We start from the raw sequence: 21973 nt of genomic DNA on the forward strand, positions 1-21973 counted from the left end.
CCCAGGCATCTTTAGAATGGCTGCACTATACATTTCTGAACCAGAAGATGGCCTGCTCCCACTCTCCAGAAATTCCTTCAGGAATTTGTCCAGGAACTCTTCCAGGAATTTGTCCAGGAACTTTCCAGAAAAAATCTCCATGAATTTCTTCAGGAATTCCTCAAAAATTCCTTCAGAAATGCCTCGAGGTGTTCATCCATACATTCATTGAGGAAGCCTCAAATTTCTCAAAGAATTCCTCCAAAAATTCCTTCACGAATTCCTTCCGAAATACTTCCACGAATTCTTACAAGGATTCTTCTAAGAATTTATCGTGGGATTACTCCAAGTTTTACTCCAGGAAATCTTAAATGTATTTCTCTCGGAACTCTTTCAGGAATTCCTCGAGAAATTCCTCCTGAGATTCCTCCATGGATTCCTCTAGGAATTGCTGAAGGGGTTTATCCCAGAATTTCTTCGGAAGAAAAAATCTTCCAGAAATTCCTCCAGGAATTTCATTAAAAAACCCTCAAGGATATCCTCCAGGAAGCCTCAAACATTTCCTCCAGAAAATTCTAAGGGAACTTTCCCGGAACTCTTTCATAAATTCTTCTAGGTATTCTTCGAGAAATTCTGCCAAGGATTCCTTCATGGATTACTCCAGGAATTTTTCCAGGATTTTTTTTTCCACGAATTGCTCCAGGATTTCCTCTAAGGATTCAGCCATGAATTTCTTTAGAAATTTCTCAAAAATTCCTTTAGAAATTCTTCGAGGAGTTCCTCCAGACATTCCTCCAGGAAGCTTAAAAATTTCTCCAGGAATTTGTCAAAGAATTCCTCCATAAATTCCTCCAAAAATTCCATCAGGAATTCCTCTAGAAATACTTCCAGAAAACCTCCAGATACTCTTCCAAGGATTCCTTCAGGAATCCCTTAAGGGATTCCTCCAGAAATTTTTCCTGGGATTCCACCAGGGGTTCCCCCAGAAATTTCTGCAAGAATTTCGCTCGGAATTCCTGCAAGAATTGCTTCAAAGCTTTCTCCAGAAATTCCTCCAGGAATTCGTCAGTGAACTCTCCTAGGAATTCTTCCAGAAATTCCTTCAAATGTCCGACCAGAAATTTCTCCAAGCATTCTTCCTGAAGTTTCTTCAGGAATTCCTACACGAAAACCTTCAGACTTTTATTCCAATAATTCTTTTAAGAATGCCTCCAGAGATTCCTCCAGAGATTCCGCCAGGGATTCTTCCAGGAATTTCTCTCGGAATTTCTCCAGGTTTTCCTCCAGGGTTTCCTCCAGGGTTTCCTCCAGGCATTCTTCCAGAGTTTTCTCCAGGAAGTCCTCCTGGGATACGTCAATGAACTCCTCCAGAAATTTCACCAGAAGTACTCCTCCATACAGAAATATTCCTCCTGCAGAAATTCTTCTAGGAATTCTTTCAGAAACTCCTCCAGGAAATGCTCCAAGGGTTTCTTTAGGAATGTCTCCAGGGATTCCTCCAGAAATTCCTCCAGGGATTTCTCCTTCAATTCCTCCAGAGATTTATCATGGAATTCGTCCGCGGATTCCTCGGGGAATTCCTTCAATAATTTCTTCAGGAAATTCAACAGGAGTTCTCCAGAGCTTCCCAAAGAATATATTCTAGCATTTCTTCAGTAATGCCTCCAGGGATTCCTTCTGAAGGTCCTTCAGGGATTCTTCCTGAAATTCATCCACGGATTCCTCCAGGTGATTAAGTGATTCTTTAAACGGTTCACGGAATGCTGTTCCATTACATATGGTGAAATAGGGACATGTCAGGTTTTTCAGTATCACTTCTTAGATATACATAAGTACTCTATCATTATCTTTTTAATCTATTTCAAGATATTTTAGGCCGGTGACAGATCTCGTCAACGTCCTTCTCAGATATTTCAACCGCATCGCACCAAAACCTACGCCAGACATCTGGCAAAATCTTGCAAATAATTTTCCGGATGAAGAATTTCTCAAGGATCGCCAAGAAAATCTGTCAGGAATCACTTTTTTAATCCATTCTAGATCTCACCACAAGTTTTGCAGTAATATTTCTATGTCGGTAAGGTACAAGACCGATGAAAAAACACTTGGATTGACTTGCCGGTGGCTACGGTCTGATTGAGAAAGTAGTAAATTAAACGCCAAACAAAAGATTCGCGGTGCCAGGGAACGAATAGGACACGATGGAATTGATTACGAACTTCCGTAGAAATTGTGGGGATTAATTAAGGCTGAATCTTTAGCATATTAGCTTTGGCAGGAAGGCGTGCTTGCCCAGTGTAAATGCAAGAACAATGAGTTCCTGATGAGCATAGCGGTATTTAATAGTTAATTGGGATTTTTACATTGGAAATGTGTTCTGTAAAAAAAGTACTGAAAAAAAGTGTAAATTATAATTCAATAAATAGATTCTGTACACGATTATTATTCTTCCTGGGATTCCTTCAGGAATTCCTACTGAGATTCTCCTGGGTTTCTTTAGAGATTTCTCTTGGGATTCCTCCGGAGATTCCTCAAGAGTTTCTTCCAGGATTCTTTATTCCTCCGGGGATGCGTCTGGTGTTGCTTCTGAGATTTCCCTCAGGATCCCTCCAAAATGCATCCTGGGATTTCTTAATTGCTTCTTTCCATTTTTTTCGGATTTCACCGGAAGTCCTTCACGGATTCTTTCCGGGGTTCTTCCGGGGCTTCTCCTGGTATTCTTTTATTGGTTCCTCCCCGGATTCCTCCGGTTATTCTTCTATAAAATCCTCTCAGAATTCTTCCAGGTTTCCCACGATTTGTCTTGGGAATCCTTCATTGATTCTTCCCGAGATTACTTTAGAGATTTTTCCCTAAAGAAGAAATCCTTTCAGGGATTTCTTCAGGATTTTTTTCAGGAATTTCTCTCGGGATTCTCTCAGGGATTTCTTGCGGGATTCTTCGAAGAGGTTCCCCCGAGATTCGGAATCCCTCTTGAGTTTTCTTCACATGGTTCTTCCGGGTTTCTCCCGTGATTCCCTAATTGATTTCTCTCGGGAATTGTTCAAGATCTTCTTCAGAAATTTCTCCAGGCTTCTGTCAGTGATGTCACGATTTTGAAGGGGTTTCCACCAGAGATTTCTCCCGGTATGCTTTCAGGGGTTACTCCCGTGTTTCCTGAATGGATTCCTTCCTACGTTCTTTACGACTATATTTTTTTTAATTTTTGTAACGAAAGTTTAACTTTTTTTTATTTCAAGTTCTGTGCTCAAATACGTAAGACATGACCATGCGTTTCCATTATATATCAGATACATCCTAGTGTTCTTTCTGAGATTATTTCAGGAGATCCTTCTGGAATTCCTGCAGGAGTGTTTTTGAGACTGATCTAAGAGTTCTTTCAAAGATTCCTCTAGAGGTTCCTTCGATTTCTAGAAGTTCCTACTGAAATTACTCCAGCAGTTTCTTCTGGTGTTCCTCCAGGAAATAATTCTGTAAATCCTCAAGAAGTTTATTTTTGGAATCGTCAAAACGTTCCTATTATAACTTCCATTATGAGAATTCCCCCCGCAAGTTTCTTCTGGAAATTCTGAAAAAAATCTTCTTTGATTTTAAAGAAGTTCTTCCTAAGATCCCTCAAGGAGTTTGTGGGTGTCTTACTTGGATTTGTTTAGAAACTCCTTCGAGGAGTTCTTCAGAGGTTCTTTTGCGGATACCTCCTGGAGTTCCTTTTAGGATTCCTCCAAGATTTCCCAAGATTGATCAGATGTTGCTTCTGGGATTTATCCAAGAGTTCCTTCAAACATTCCTCCTTATGGGAGTTTCATATCGTGATTTCTTCCGGTATTCCTTCAGTAGTTCCATTCGGAATTCACTCCTTCCTTTTACGATTTCTTCAAGAGTATTGTGGGATTTTTCAAGGAGTTTCTTCTGCCATTCCATAAAAATTCCGGAGTGACTCTGGAAAACTGCGCGATTCAATTAATATTTTCCAGGAGTCTATCCAGGAAGAAACTCCTTGAAAAATCCCTTCTTGAAAAAATGGAGGGGTCTTCCAAGCCCTCAAATGCACCGGAGACTCCTGAAGCCCAATGGAACTCTCAAAAAACCCTCTGAAATTCCCTGGAATCTACTGAAACGCCTTTGAAACCCCATGAAGCCCCATTTATCGCTCATGAAACCCCTTGAAAACCTAAAACAAAACCCCTCGTTACACCTGTAAAATTCTCCTAAAACCTAAACCCTACAGCCCCATAGAACGCCCATAAAACTCCCTGAGACTCCCTGGAACTCCCCTGTGACTCCCTGGAAGTCCTTGCAGCCCCTTGAAAACCCCTTGAAACACTCCTAAACCCCTCTGAAACACCCTGGAACGCCTTTATGAGCCCCTGGAACACTCTTGTAATACACCCTTGGCTTCCGCTTTAACTCCTGGAGCGCCCCTGAAACCTCTCGAAAACCCCTGGATCGCTCCTGAAATCCTCTGGAACGCAACGCCATGAACGCCCCTAGGACCCCCTTGATCCTCTAGAACATCCCTGGAACGCCTTTGAAACCCCTTGAAACCCCCTGGAACGTTCCTGAAGCATTCTGGAACACCCCTAGACATTCCTGGAGCACACTTGAAACCCCTTGAAATCCACGATTGGGTTAAGTGAATCTGGTAGTCATCCCGAGCAAAGGCGGATAACAAAGTGATATCACTTTGATAACAAACTATGTTATCGGTCTTGTACCGGCTTTTCGAACCCTCTAAGCCAGGGGTTCTCAAACTTTTTCAGTTTGCGACCCACTTTGGATTGTAATAGAATTTGGCGACCCACCAGCACATAACAAAAAATGTTTTTGAAAACTTAGACAGGTCCAAGCATTCAGTATCAAGTGCTCCATAAGAATTTGAGATAAGGTCATGTTTCTTATGCAAATTATTTTGCTATTCTGATATCTGAAAAAGTTCAAATTAACAAAATTTTGCTGAAGTTAAACTTTGCCGAAGTTCGATGGGAATTATCAAACGTTCGGTGGTTTCTTGTTAAAATTTGGTAATTTTTTGCTTATTTTAAATATTTTTTTCTGAAATTCAAACTATTGAACTTGGCGTGAAAATTTAACTGAAAATGTAAATTGCAAGCAGGGATGCCCGATGATTTTTAGAAAAAATCTGTATCTCATACAAAATTTGGGTAAAAATCTGTATCCCATACAAGTGTAATTAGTTGTGTACCTTTTAATTCTCCCCTAATTGCTTATCCTTTGACAGATACGCGTATTTTGACTACCACTTGTAATCTTCTTCAGAGTCAGTTATCCACTCAACTGATAACTGATAACTTTTTTTTTATCATCTTCTCCATTTGATGATAACCAAATGATGATGATGATGATGATGATTGTATACCCACTATCAGCGCAACTCCATTTGATGATAACCAAATGATAACAAACTAAGTTATCAATAACTTCAGTCTATCGAGATAACATAAAAATTCTAAACGATAACTAAATATCTTATCAGCTTCTAAACGCATATGTCAAAGTTTTCCCAAAACTGAGAGTCTGATGAACCTCGAGTCCAAAAATAGATTCCGCTTCCCACCTTCATTGCAACTATAGTACGAAAGCGTAGCCTTGAATTAGTCTCACTCTCACTGAGTCCCGTTGGTATAGGGGCTATAGGCTGCAACCGGCAATCACTCGATCAGAGTTCGAGACCCGAAACTTTTATCAATTGCTAATGATCTCGGCAAAGTAGATTTTTACTATTTTGGTCGATAACTTATGTAGCTCTGAATGATAACTAATTGATAACAAAACCAATTATCAATCAGCTATATTTTTTCATGTTGATAACTAACTGTAATATTGAACAAAATATTGTATAACCTCCTCCTCTCCTCTTCTCACTGTCCTCACTGGGACAAAGCCTGCTTCTCAGCTTAGTGTTCTATGAGCACTTCCACAGTTTTTAAATGAGAGCTTCCTCTGCCAATGGCCATTTTGCATGTGTATATCGTGTGGCAGGCACGAAGATACTCTATGCCCAAGGAAGTCAAGGAAATTTCCTTTACGAAAAGATCCTGGACAGACCGGGAATCGAACCCGTCACCCTCAGCATGGTCATGCTGAATACCCGTGCGCTTACCGTCTCGGCTATATGGGCCCCTGGTAGTCATCCCGAGCAAAGGCGGATAACAAAGTGATATCACTTTGATAACAAACTATGTTATCGGTCTTGTACCGGCTTTTCGAACCCTCTAAGCCAGGGGTTCTCAAACTTTTTCAGTTTGCGACCCACTTTAGATTGTAATAGAATTTGGCGACCCACCAGCACATAACAAAAGCTGTTTTTGAAAACTTAGACAGGTCCAAGCATTCAGTATCAAGTGCTCCATAAGAATTTGAGATAAGGTCATGTTTCTTATGCAAATTATTTTGCTATTCTGATATCTGAAAAAGTTCAAATTAACAAAATTTTGCTGAAGTTAAACTTTGCCGAAGTTCGATGGGAATTATCAAACATTCGGTGGTTTCTTGTTAAAATTTGGTAATTTTTTGCTAATTTTAAATATTTTTTTCTGAAAATCAAACTATTGAACTTGGCGCGTAAATTTAACTGAAAATGTAAATTGCAAGCAGGGATGCCAGATGATTTTTAGAAAAAATCTGTATCTCATACAAAATTTGGGTGAAAAATCTGTATCCCATACAAGTGTAATTAGTTGTGTACCTTTTAATTCCCCCCTAATTGCTTATCCTTTGACAGATACGCGTATTTTGACTACCACTTGTAATCTTCCTCAGTGTCAGTTATCCACTCAACTGATAACTGATAACTGACACTGAGGAAGATTACAAGTGGTAGTCGAAATACGCGTATCTGTCAAAAGATAAGCAATTAAGTGGGAATTAAAAGGTACACAACTAATGACACTCATATGTTATCGGTGTTATCATCTTCTCCATTTGATGATAACCAAATGATGATGATAATGATGATTGTATACCCACCATCAGCGCAACTCCATTTGTTGATAACCAAATGATAACAAACTAAGTTATCAATAATTTCAGTCTATCGAGATAACATAAAAATTCTAAACGATAACAAAATATGTTATCAGCTTCTAAACGCATATGTCAAAGTTTTCCCAAAACTGAGAGTCTGATGAACTTCGAGTCTAAAAATAGATTCCGCTCCCCACCTTCATTGCAACTGTAGTACGAAAGCGTAGCCTTGAATTACTCTCACTTTCACTGAGTCCCGTTGGTATAGGGGCTATAGGCTGCAACCGGCAATCAGTCGATCATAGTTCGAGACCCGAAACTTTTATCAATTGCTAATGATCTCGGCAAAGTAGATTTTTACTATTTTGGTCGATAAAATATGTAGCTCTGAATGATAACTAATTGATAACAAAACCAGTTATCAATCAGCTGTATTTTTTCATGTTGATACTAACTGTTTACCCCTTGAAAAAGGCTTAATAAAAAGCCGAAACGTCGGGAAAAGCAAAACTTGCCGTTTTGATTTACCCAAGACTGAGAAAGCCAGCATTCCGGAACTAACTGTAATATTGAACAAAATATTGTATAACATAATTAGTTATCAACTTGAACTCAATGACAATTTAACTTCTTATCATTTTGGTATTCGCTAAGTAAATTTAAGTTAACATTTTTGTTATGTTGGCTCTTAATTCAACCTAAATGATAACAAACTCAATTATCAAACGAATGGGACCCAGGGCTCATATAGCCGAGGCGGTAAACGCACGGGTATTCAGCATGACCATGCTGAGGGTGACGGGTTCGATTCCCGGTCGGTCCAGGATCTTTTCGTAAAGGAAATTTCCTTGACTTCCTTGGGCATAGAGTATCTTCGTGCCTGCCACACGATATACGCATGCAAAATGGTCATTGGCAGAGGAAGCTCTCAGTTAATAACTGTGGAAGTGCTCATAGAACACTAAGCTGAGAAGCAGGCTTTGTCCCAATGAGGACGTTACGCCAAGAAGAAGGAAGAAGAGACCCAGGTAACAAAACTTATTATCATTTTGTTATCCGCCTTTGCTCGGGATGCTAACAGTTAAGGTTATGAAAAAGCAAATACACTGAGAGTAATATTCATCGCGGATCTATGTTAGATGTCATATAATTTTAATTTTCCAAAAATCTTACCCTTCGATTTTTCCTATTATTTTTCTGTAGAAAGCTGACTTCCAGCCTCAAAATTTTCAAAGTAGATAGACCAGGATGGTCAAATGCTTCTAACTATTTTTTCTCGAATTTACATTTTCTTCGATTTTTAAAACGGGCAAAAGGAAACAATTTTTGTTTTTTTTATATCAAAAATATATTCTACGTACAAATTGCAATGAAAAAATCTGACATAATTCGTTTCCTACAGTCAAATAAACTTAAATGAGGTTTAAAGTTTTTCACCAATTTTTCATCCCATACAAAATGTATGGAGTTTCAAAATCGACCCAATTTTTTCCGATTTATTGTAATTTTTCTAATCATCGAAAATAAAATCTTAAAAAAGTTCTTTAAAGCTTGAAATCTGAAAAATTTTCGATATGCTTCCTTTGCATCTGGACCCTCAATTTTATGCATAGTTTTTCCCTTTGGAACCGGCGAGTAAAATATATTTTTGATATGAACAATCCTAAAAACCTGAGGATTGCGGACTGAAATTTGACAGCAGCCAGGCTGCTACCAAAACTGAAAATGATCAGAGTGTGCCTGGATACAAGTTTGTTTTGCTTAGACACGCTAAAACAAGTGAAATGTTTAGTGACACACAAACTTTGCCATTAAATAGGAAAACTTTTTCTGACGTTTTTTCTGTCTGAAAACTATGTGTAAAACTTGCCCAAAGTTTATTAATTATTCTTCTAAGCCCATACAGTACCAAAACAGTTGAATATATACGTTTTATTGTAACGTTTGTTTTAATAGGTTTTAGTCGATCTGTTTAAACTTTGTGTGGATTCGTTTGTGCGTGCACTTTGAATGTGATTTCCATAGAGATAAGAAACTCAACGTTGGGGAGCACTGGAGGAAAAATTACTTGCTCAAATTGAATGACCAAAAAAGTTGAGTCCGCATCCCTTAGCTAAAAACTGTTTCGTAAAAATTCGAGAAAACATAGTTAGAAACATTTGACCAACCTGGACTACCTGGAAAAAATTTAGACTGGAAGTCAGCTTTCTAGAGAAAAATAATTAAAAAATCGAAGAGTAAGGGTTTTGGAAAATTGAAATAATATGACATCAAACAAAGATCCGCGATGAATATTTCTCTCAGTGTATTTTTTTTTTTAATCCTTCAAATATTCTCAAACATCTTTGAAGATATCTTTTTAATCTAACAAACCGTTTTTGAGTTATATTTTTTTGAAGAATAAAATGAGGTATTTTCATACGCCCTTTTCAAAAGTTAGGTGAAGAAAAATGGTTATGTATTGATGCAAAAGTATATGATTCGCAAAATCCAGCGCATAAACAAAACCTCATTCAAATAGAAAACTATCGAGTCATAAATGGCATTTTTTCGTGTTTTGGACTAGAAATGCTCCATAACTTCCCAAGTAACAATTTGATGTTGATTAAGCGCTTCTGTAGCTTGTGCAAATCAGCCTTCATTTGAACAAAAGCTGTGCAAAAGAACTGTAATCGTTTGTTCAGCTCTTAAACATCCAATTTTGGTGATTTTATTCAGCCATAAGTTGATTTAAGCTTTCCGGGTGGCTGAATTAAGGTTGAAGAAGCGCTTATATCCATAATGGGAATAATTTATTATTCTATTTATAGAACAGATAAGGATCAGATTAAGCATTGGAGACGCTTAATCATCTTTAATTCAGCATTTAATCATCGCTTATGCAGCACTAACAAAAAAAAATGAAACTTGTCCCACAGAGTTCTAGCCAGAATGACCATTAGGCTCTTGTAGGCGTAGATGTAGGAAACAGTTCGTAGTGACTGAAAGAGAAATACATATTTTTTAATATAATTGAGAATCGATCTTGGATGCTTTGATTTATAGTCACTTACCTTAGCATCTGCTCCACCTGAAATGGTACGGGCATAGTGATTCGTGGGAGAACAAGTTATGTACTGTCATGTCTGATTAAAGGTTGAACGGCTTTGAACAAAGGCTGTGCTAAGGTTGAATAAGCGATTAAGTACTGGATATGAACGCATACATTAGCTGTCAAAACATCATTGTTTTGTTTACAGTTCAGTGCTTCTTGATTTTGATAATCATGAATCTCTGGCGAAGTCACGCAAAATGAATAAAAATACAGGTAAATATCCTTAAAATACTACTATGGCGTGGATAGATACATATTCTCTTATCTGTTTTTAGGGAACGCTGGCAGTTTCGACGTAAAAAACCTACATCTCTTTCGTCATCTCGGTATTGGTGTTTTATAACCCGTAAGAGATCTTTTAATGCTTAATGCCTAATATTATGATCGATTGACAATTTCTACGCTTTTCTTGTTAGTTCATTGTAGAAGTTTGATTAAGGGGCGAGTACTTCTGACAAATAATCGATTTCCTCTTCCGACGACTCATCAAGTTGCGCATCACGAACCATCACCTTCGCTGCCCAGGGAACTGGAACCTGCCGATTCTCTTTCCCCTTGTAGTTGTTTAACACTAGGGATATCATTGATGCCTAACAATTATTCAAAAAAAAAAAATAATCAAGCGATTCTGTATCATTTGCATATTCCGTGCAAGTTGCTTTTCGATATGGTGGCTTCTGCTGCAGTTATGAAATCCTGCGTTCGATGATCGGAGAGGAATAACACTTTTTCACATTCCTCTGGTATTTTTTTTTTTTGAAGTGGTGGTACTGAGTGCCAGTTCTGTTGTTTTTATTATGTTTGTGTTTTTAATGCTAAACCTTCAATATTAAAGATAAGCTGAATAAAGAAATGTAGAGAAGATGGATAATCTTTTATTGAGTATCATATTCAGCATACGATGATAGGCTGTACAAGAGATACGTTATACACTCAACAAGCTACTCTCTCTCTCTTCTTGGCGTAACGTCCTCATTGGGACAAAGCCTGCTTCTCAGCTTAGTGTTCTATGAGCACTTCCACAGTTATTAACTTAGAGCTTCCTCTGCCAATGACCATTTTGCATGCGTATATCGTGTGGCAGGCACGAAGATACTCTATGCCCAAGGAAGTCAAGGAAATTTCCTTTACGAAAAGATCCTGGACCGACCGGGAATCGAACCCGTCACCCTCAGCATGGTCATGCTGAATACCCGTGCGTTTACCGCCTCGGCTATATGGGCCCTATTCAACTTGATATTCAGCTTCCAGCTTATTCAGCTATTGGCACCATTAACCAACCATTGTTCAGCTATGATTCTCACTATTCAGCTATCATTGTTACTTGGGTTGAAACTGTATCCTCATATGACAACTGCCATTATACCAAACGGATCAATTCCAGCATCCTTTCGTCATTATCGGAATAGGAATCTGTGAGCGACAGTGCGATTCAAGCATAGCATATCCTATCCATATTTTCAAACATCTTCAGAAGATGATGACGATGATGATGCAAAAGTCGATAGAGCAGCTTCTGTGTGAAGTATCGATTGAAGATAAATTCAATCATTTGCACTCGGCGTACTTTTCTGCATGTCTCACCCCGACTCCGCCACCAATCCTTGCCCTTTGAACCCAATTGATTGAGAGATACGGTGCGGCGGATGCCAGAAAATTCTATAATGTTAGATCATCAAACGCCCTCTGGGGGGTTCGATGATGCGATAAGCTTCATCCGATTCCATTCCGTCCATCCCTTTCCTAAGCCAGAGAGCACACCCCGAAGCAGAAGCAGAGCTTTCACCCAATCAAAGACAGCTGACGTGGAAACAATTTAGAGAAGCTCCTCGGCAGAAACAAAAAAAAAAAAGTTTCCCGATTGATTCTTTCGACGAATACGTTTCACGGCCCAACTACCCCCAATACACCATCGAAAAAGTTGAGTAACCAAAAAACAGAAAGAAAAACTTACCAAAACTCGTCGTCCATCAGGGTTTCGATCGAGCAGGCGGACGCTATCCGGACGCCGTCCCGGTTCAGCACGGCCGCCCGGTCCACGCCGCGGTCCTCGACCTTGAGCATCTCCAGGAAGTCGCCGACGCTGTGCGTGACGGGCCGTAACGTGAACTGGCAGCGCTCGTTACGGCTTGGCAGTGGAACGGTGATGTGCGGCAGGCCCCTCACGTACTTGACGGTGACTTCTGTTGTCGGGGAGGAAGAGAATGAAAGAAAAAAGGGAAATTTTAGAAAACTTTAATGTCCTACAATTTTAACATTTTTTGATAACAAATTCTATAGAATACATTTTCAGTGCCACAGGTATGTGTAAGCCATTTTACCAAAAAAAAAACACTTAAGGTGAAACTGGAAGCATTTTCTCATTTTTTTGGTTTTTGATATCTTATTAAATAACGAGGCAATATTTTCAAAATCGGGTTTCGTGCACATGTAGAGTATGGGGCAAGGTATCTTCTGAATTTTTTTGAGGTGGAAAATGTTTTCCATTTTTGCAGAAACCATTTTTTTGTGAAATTTTGTTTAAAAATGGTTTCTGCAAAAACGAAAAACATTTTCCATTACAAAAAAAATCAAAAGATACCTTGATCCATACTCTATATGTGTACGAAAACCGATTTTGAAAATATTGTTTCGTTAATAAAAAATCAAAAACCAAAAAGTGAGGAAATGCTTCCAGTTTCGCCTTAAGAATGAGGTCTGCAATACAGTGCACATTGGGCAAAATCAAGCCCAAAGGTGGAAAAAATTAATAACTTTCTTAATACAAGACCATATGTGATCATCAATGGCTTATTCGAAAGCAAATTTTCTCAAGAATTGGTTGGTGGATGATTCATGTACGGGCAACTTCTCTGAATCGAGTTATAGAGCCCGTTTTACCCCAGTTCCCCCTAAAATGTGTGAATTTCTGTTATTTTACGGCACTTGTTTTGATTTTAATGATTATTTCACTGGGATACCATCGCCCCACTCCCATTGAGTAACGTTACATACAAAAAGTTATTAAAATCTTGGAATTTTAGGGTGTTGTGGGGTCAATTAGGCAATGGTATATTTTAAAAGTAGAAATTCATTTTTTATTTTTATTTATGATTTTTTACGTGACAATATCTAAATAAATGATCGAATACACATGGTTTATACCTAAAGAAACCATTTTTGGCGAGTTTGATCTCAAATTATTGGTTATATTTAAGTTTTCCCGCATACAAATATGAGTAGTTCCCATCCTTGTACCACCGATTCCAAACATTTCCAAACGATGAGCCATTGCTTATATACTCCAAAAGTATCCTGAATTTTGTTTGCGCATAGCCCCATAGACGGGAGGTGACGGCAGCATATAGTTTTAGAGCTTAGTTTACCCAAACTCCCCTATAAAATTATTTTTTATTGTTTTTAAACTAAAACAACTTTAACTTCAAACTTCTATACATGTTATGAGTTAATATTGATGCAGAGCTAACCAGTAATATCTCTGCATCCTATGAAATTTGGAAACTTAGGGTACAATGGGGTTAAATGAGAAAAAAACATTCAAAAAGCTTGAATGACCATATAAGTTGACAAATAGTTTGTTTGGCAGATAATTTCTATACGAATGATTCTTGTACTTACGACATTGCTTCAGCGGGGTGTAAAGCCTGTTTCACCCCAATTTCGCTACAAGTATAATCAAATTGTTCCATTGCAGCTAATATAATATATCATTCATATTATAACATCCTGATTCCAATGAGTATACATGAAAGATGTTATAAATATGACGTTTGGGGATAATGGGGCAAAATATGCTGCAACTTATTTCTCGGAATTTTGGTATTGAAGATGAAGAAATTTATATATCAATACGTGAAATAATATTTAAAATCCATGTCGCACACTTCCATTATGCACTATTCCAAGCATTTCATGATGCAGAGCTGTAGCGTGAATTTGAGAATATCCAAACTGCTGCTTGCCGATAAACTTTATGGGGGTTGTAGTAACACACTGTAGTAAAAAGTCTCCACAATGCATTCAGTATATTTTTGTTAACGAAATAGCAACTTAAACATCAAATAGGTATTATGAAATTCAAATAACTCAACGTACATATGTACAGATGGGTAAATTATTGGTTAAATTGGGAAAAAATCCACAGCTCAGGTGAGATTTGAACTCACGACCCTTATTCGCTAGACAAGTGCTTTACCAACTAAGCTACCGAGCCAATTAATGACCCGACAACTTAGTTGTCATAAGGTTCAATTCTAATCTCATCGATCTATATCATCTTCCCCTAAACCGCAAATATAACCATCTCTGTTGTACATATGTACGAAGAGCGAAAGCGATTTGTTTATTGTTTGAAACTGTTTGCCTATCGTACAGGCAACGCTTCCTCAACCACTTGTAGAGGAAGAACAATGCTACCTGGAAGGCGATCAAACGCGTCGTTCGCATTCTATTTGATACGACGGGTAACTACGTAGAGGTAGATGCTCGAAAACGACTCACTTGAAGTGCAAATTTTCGGTAATACCAATCCGTGTGGTCAAATTATGAAATTCAAATAACTCAACGTACATATGTACAGATGGGTAAATTACACTAGTTTACAGCATTTTTGAACTCGGTAAGCTGATGATCATTTTTGGTGTAGAATCATGCCCTGAGTTCGAAAACGCGAAGGAAAAAAATTACAGTAGAGCGGAAAATTTTTCGACTTTCCATACAAGGTTGATGATTTGAAATCGATTTTTGTTCTATTTTTAAGCAACGTCGCTCACTTCACACACCTCATTCTCCTTAATCAATGCTAGTCGTGTGAGTCGTGTGAGTGTGAGTTGTTTTCGAGCATCTACCTCTACGTAGTTACCCGTCGTATCAAATAGAATGCGAACGACGCGTTTGATCGCCTTCCAGGTAGCATTGTTCTTCCTCTACAAGTGGTTGAGGAAGCGTTGCCTGTACGATAGGCAAACAGTTTCAAACAATAAACAAATCGCTTTCGCTCTTCGTACATATGTACAACAGAGATGGTTATATTTGCGGTTTAGGGGAAGATGATATAGATCGATGAGATTAGAATTGAACCTTATGACAACTAAGTTGTCGGGTCATTAATTGGCTCGGTAGCTTAGTTGGTAAAGCACTTGTCTAGCGAATAAGGGTCGTGAGTTCAAATCTCACCTGAGCTGTGGATTTTTTCCCAATTTAACCAATAACACAAGTTTACAAAATAAAACGAAAGTCGTGAACTTCTGTCAACGACCAAAATTTTTGAAGCACAATTTAGTGCTGATTTCGAAACCGACCTTCAAAAAATTTAAAGTAGAACAGTTTTTGAGATTTAGCTCAATATCGAGTTTTGCAACTTTTCAAAATATGTAATTTACTAAAATTCAAATATATTGCGTTTTGTTCAACCAATTTTAAATCTTTTTCCATAAATTAAAAGCTGAATACAATACCATTCGGTCATCTGAATACAGGTTTTGCGTCAGATTGATGAAATTCAAGATATTGGCGAGTTTTAGGGACGATCTTCTTAAATTTTAGCAAAATTCCCTAATTTTTTTTGAAGAAATGTATTTTTTTCAATAAGAAAAACCCAACTTAAAAATTCTTTCTCGACGTTTATTTGACATATCATATGTAGGCGAGTTACAGTAAAAAATTCAGCTCAATCGGAGCATTGATTAAGGAGAATGAGGTGTGTGAAGTGAGCGACGTTGCTTAAAAATAGAACAAAAATCGATTTCAAATCATCAACCTTGTATGGAAAGTCGAACAATTTTCCGCTCTACTGTAATTTTTTTCCTTCGCGTTTTCGAACTCAGGGCATGATTCTACACCAAAAATGATCATCAGCTTACCGAGTTCAAAAATGCTGTAAACTAGTGTAATTTACCCATCTGTACATATGTACGTTGAGTTATTTGAATTTCATAATTTGACCACACGGATTGGTATTACCGAAAATTTGCACTTCAAGTGAATCAAATAGGTATTTATTTTGTTTTGCCATACACTAATAATATGACAGTCTTATTCCACTTAACCCTTTGGAGCCGGAGGGGTCATATATGACCCCAACATAGAAACGGCTGTATAAATTCACCCATTCGATAAAACAGAATACTGTCTTCGGCAAAGTTGTTGCAAATTGAGTCCTCTATTAGGAGAAAAATTTGGATATTTGTATTTGGGACTTCATTGATAACCTAGAACATCCTGAACACCATGAAATTTGGAAAAACGAAATAATTGACATACCAGTTGTTCTAAAAGCTAAACTTGGATGTGGGTTTCGTTTATATATATATATATCCATTTAGCCTTCATCAAGAATATCAAAAGGTGTTTTATATTCTGGGATGTTCTAGGTGTTCCAAACTGTCCTGTAGTGAAGTCCTACAAATCTACGAGTATAATATTATGTATTTTCACCCTAAATAATAGCGTTGCATACCCTACTGGAATCCGTGAAGCTCTTGACATATACAATGTCATTTATAGACACTATAGGGATATTCCAGGTCAGCCAAACTACCTTGGAGTTCAGAACTTCAGGTCTACACTCGTAACAGTATCCATATATGTTAAACTGAGAAACGCTACATAATCAACCGCAGTTACTGGAGCAATCTGAAGTCTAAGAGCTTATTATAAACCTTTGGGACATCTAGGGTCGTCCAAACTATTTTATAATAAAGTCCTTCAATCTACAAGAACAATTTTATGTGTTTTCACCATATATAATAGTACTGTATAATCTACTGGTGTCCGCGAAGCTCTTGAAATCTCAAATGTCATTCAGAGACCCTACAGGGATATTCCAGGTCAGCTAAACTATCTTGGAGTTTAGGACTTCAGGTCTACACTCGTAACTGTATTCATATCTGTTATACTGAGAAACGCTACATAATCATCCGCAGTTACTGCACCAATCTGAAGTCTAAGAGCATATTATAAAACTTTGGGACATTCACGGTCGTCCAAACTGTTCTATAATGAAGTCCTTCAAATCTACAAGAAAAATTGTATGAGTTTTCACCATAAATAATAGCATAGCATAATCTGCTGATATCCGTGAAGCTCTTGAAATCTCAAATGTCATTTAGAGACACTACAGGGATATTCCAGGTCAGCCAAACTTCCTTGGAGTTGAGGACTTCAGCTCTTGAATCTTAAATGTCATTTAGAGACACTATGGGAATATTCCAGGTCAATCAAACTATCCATGAGTTCAGAACTTCAGGTCTACACTCGTAACATCAGCTATATCTGACATACTGAGTAACATTTCATAATCAATAGCGGTGACTGGACCAACCTAAAGTCTACTATATATTACTTTGGGACATTGAGCGTCGTCCAAACTATCCTGAAGTTTAGCTCTTGATAGTAACAGTAGTTAGTCTCACAATGAACATTAGACTGTAATCTGTAATGATAGTTTTGAGATATTCCAGATCAACATCACTACTCCGGCGACCATAGCTTCAGGTCTACACTTGTGAGCTTTTGCCACTACGTTGAGGTGTTGCATAATCCACGGTACTTACCAAAGCAGTAAGAGGAACAATACGCGTTGTTATATATTTTTGGGATACTATGGGCTCCTAACTGTTATGAAGCTTAGTTGATAAAAACAACCACTGTAACTTCCAGAATACTTGTTGGACATGATAGATTACAAATCATAGCTTTTAATAAAAGAAGTTACCGTTACACTCGTTAACTTTACGATCTAAACTCAAGAACAGTTTGGATGTCCTAGGATATCCCGACTGATACGATATTGTCTATTTACCTTTCAGAAGACTTGCTGGACATGATAGCTTACAAATCGCAGCTATGCAAAATGAAAAAAGTTACCGTTACACCCGTAGACTTTAGGATCTAAGCTCAAGAACAGTTTGGATGACCTAGGATATCCCGACTGATCTGATACTGTCTATTTACCTTCCAGAAGACATATTGGACATAATAGATTACAAATTGCAGCTTTGTATAATGAAATCAATTACCGTTACACCCGCAGACTTTAGGATCTAAACTTAAGAACAGTTTGGATGACCTAGGATATCCCGAATGATCTGATACTGTCTATTGAATTTTCAGAAGACTTACTGGACATGATAGATTACAAATCGCAGCTTTGCATAATGAAATCAGTTACCGTTACACCCGTAGACTTATGGATCTTAACTCAAGAACAGTTTGGATGACCTAGGATATCCCGAATGATTTGATACTGTCTATTGAATTTTCAGAAGACTTACTGGACATGATGGATTACAAATCGCAGCTTTGCATAATGAAATCAGTTACCGTTACAGCCATAGACTTTAGGATCTAAACTCAAGAACAGTTTTGATGACCTAGGATATCCCGAATGATCTGATACTGTCTATTGAATTTTCAGAAGACTTACTGGACATGATAAATTACAAATCGTAGCTTTGCATAATGAAAAAAGTTACCGTTACACCCGTAGACTTATGGATCTAAACTCAAGAACAGTTTGGATGACCTAGGATATCCCGACTGATCTGATACTGTCTATTTACCTTCCAGAAGACATACTGGACATAATAGATTACAAATCGCAGCTTTGTATAATGAAATCAGTTACCGTTACACCCGCAGACTTTAGGATCTAAACTCAAGAACAGTTTGGATGACCTAGGATATCCCGAATGATCTGATACTGTCTCTAGAATTTTCAGAAGACTTACTGGACATGATAGATTACAAATCGCAGCTTTGTATAATGAAAGAAGTTACCGTTACACCCGTAGACTTATGGATCTAAACTCAAGAACAGTTTGGATGATCTAGGATATCCCAATTGTTCTGATACTGTCTATTGAATTTTCAGAAGACTTACTGGACATGATAGATTATAAATCGCAGCTTTGTATAATGAAAGAAGTAACCATTACAGCCATAGATTTAAGGATCTAAACTCAAGAATAGTTTGGATGACCTAGGATGTCCAGAAAAAATATTCCGCATAATATTCTACCGTTTTTATACTATTGAACACCAAAACTGCAGAAAAACGTAGAAAAAACTCCAGAAGAACGCATGAAAAAATTCCGGCTTCAAAGGGTTAAACAAGTACACAACCCGTCATAAGTATATACTCAAAAAATATATTGCAACAATATTGTATCGCATTCACTCACTGATATCTCCAATACCCTACAAAGATGCTGTCTTCATCAATGTTATTCAGAAGCCCAAAAGCAACAACTTTTCTGAAAGCGGCATTTTTGTAGATGTTCTGGTTTTAGAGATATCGAGTTGAGTTAGGGTGATTCAATATTATTGCAATACTTTTTGTGAGTCTCTACTTATGACGGATAGTGTATGTCTTTTAGTAATAGATACAGTACTTTTTCGATTATATCACGAATGAAAAAAATTTTCGCGTGATATATTGGAGCGTGATATAATTGAAACATCTTTTTTTTAAGCCGTTCATTAATCAAAACACACTTGTACACAAAAAATCAAACAAAAAGGAACAAAATATCAAACCCGGTAATGGAAGTCTGATATTCTTGTATGTAATTATTTTTTAATATGTCTGTAAATATTATCAATTAATGGAGGTATTATTTGAACTTCTACATCATAGTTTTTGAACTTCATGGAACGATTTTTCCATATGTTGTCGATTTCCAATCTTTAGACAGCAAAATAAAAATAATTGCTTAAATTTATTGTCGAGTACTCAACATTTTCATAAGTGTTTCCAGAAGGTTGGAAATTTCTGGTTGAAAAATCAAAAATTTTACATTTTTGCGATGTTGTTGCGTTACGCTTCGTTGTACAACTGTCTCGAAGTTTTATGGTTCTGTCTTAAATTTTTGATCGTTCTAAATGCTGGTTGGCATTAATTAATTAACATCAACTTCTAAAAACCCATAAATTTACAAAATGTTAGTTATCCCTTCGGAAGTGATGTGAAACCGTGGGTCCCGAAATGAACGAGCCATGGGTTGAAAAGCTCGTTAATAATAATTAAAATACAAAAGATGAAACCAAAGTAAGATTCTAACGGAAAACGCCTTTTGTTCTTCTACTTCTTCTTTATGACTCTACGTTTCCAATGGATCTAGGGCTGCCTCTCTTCAACTTAGTGTTCTTTGAGTACTATCACAGTTATTAATTGTAGGGCTTTCTTTACCTGCCATTGCATAAATTTGTATATTGTGGGGCAAGTACAATTATACACTATGTATAGGAAAGCCTATAAAAGTTCTCGACCGGAATGGGAATCGAACCTGCCAGGTAATCCAAAACCTCATTCACAAAGGCTAACTGAAGACCCCTGATGGAAAATGTAACGCGTGGAGTTGACGCATACAGACTGGACTCAATGCAGAGCAAAGCATGAGAATGTGTCTCTAGATAATCGAATCCTGTGTTCGGCCTATCACCAATGGCACCATAATCGTATACTAATGTGCAAAATATCTTACTTATGACGATTCATGTACCCTATATAATTTGGAATATGTGCTTAGCAATATTTGTATCGATTATCATAGCGTGATATAATCGAAAAAAATAGCGTGCTAAAATCGAGTGTGATATAATGGAGCGTGATTAAATAGAACCGTGACAAAATCGAAAAACCACTGTACTAGATTTCCTAAGAACATCTTTTTGCACATCTGATCATAATCGAAGTCACCTTCATCTGGCGTTGCGTTCATTGAAGCCGAATCTTCCCGTTTGTGGCGTTAGTATAATTTCATCGTTTTTATAAAGACATACTGCCATTATATTTGACGAACTTCGCTCTGGGGATGATTTCCTTGCCAGATGTTCTCGTCGTATGTCGTATATGCAGTCTTTCGCCTGCTTGTTCGCTAACGAAGATCAGTGGTGGATATGGTCAATGCAAAAGGAAAGTTTAGTAATTAATCAAGTTCAATTGCACAAAAAACATAACTCTTCAGGTTAGATATAAATTCCTCAAGATGTTGGTATTGATTTGATATTTTGTATTCGGCTAGATACTTTGCTGTACGTACTGTGAAAAATCGGACACTCTGTCTAAAAAGTCTTGCACCCTACATTACATACACTCAATTATTTCTTTGCACGGTTTGTTTTTCGACATAACTCAATCAATTTTTAAACAACCCACATTAAAATTGACAATCAGTACTATTCGTATACGAAAAATCAAGTCAATATGTTGATACACACATCAATTCTGAGGAAATGCTGTCGTTCATTTGATATTATGTCAAGGGAATTTCAATAATGCCAAACCCCGGACCGACAAAAAATCGAACCCAACATTCTCAGCATGGTTTTGCTAAACACTCGCGCGATTAGCGCTTCGGCTATATGTGTTCTACCTGTGCGTCAATCAGTCATTAATGAACTCGTATGGATATTATCTTTCAAACAAGTTATTTGTCAACTTATATGGTCATTCAAGCTTTTTGATTGTTTTTTTTTTTCATTTAACCTCATTGTACCCTAAATTTCCAAATTTCATAGAATGCAGAGATATTACTGGTTAGCTCTGCATCAATATTAACTCATAACATGTATAGAAGTTTGAAGTTAAAGTTGTTTTAGTTTAAAAACAATAAAAAATAATTTTATAGGGGAGTTTGGGTAAACTAAGCTCTAAAACTATAAGCTGCAGTCACCTCCCGTCTATGGGGCTATGCGCAAAACTTAGGATACTTTTGGAGTATATAATCAATGGCTCATCGTTTGGAAATGTTTGGAATCGGTGGTACAAGGATGGGAACTACTCATATTTGTATGCGGGAAAACTTAAATATAACCAATAATTTGAGATCAAACTCGCCAAAAATGGTTTCTTTATGAATAAACCATATGTATTCGATCATTTATTTAGATATTGTCACGTAAAAAATCATAAAT

At 37.3% G+C, this 21973-nt stretch overlaps 1 protein-coding gene across 6 annotated transcripts in view; it reads right to left on the reverse strand.

Moving 5' to 3' along the window:
* LOC109427318 (calcium uniporter protein, mitochondrial) overlaps positions 1-21973 on the reverse strand; it is a 548952-nt gene that overhangs the window by 59666 nt on the left and 467313 nt on the right. For all 6 annotated transcript variants that reach the window (XM_062853636.1, XM_062853635.1, XM_062853634.1 and 3 more), the window contains one exon: positions 12012-12240. In XM_062853636.1, coding sequence (XP_062709620.1) covers positions 12012-12240 — 229 coding nt within the window. The remainder of the gene's footprint in view (positions 1-12011; positions 12241-21973) is intronic.

Source organism: Aedes albopictus, chromosome 2, assembly GCF_035046485.1.
Source record: "Aedes albopictus strain Foshan chromosome 2, AalbF5, whole genome shotgun sequence".
Taxonomy (NCBI): domain Eukaryota; kingdom Metazoa; phylum Arthropoda; class Insecta; order Diptera; family Culicidae; genus Aedes; species Aedes albopictus.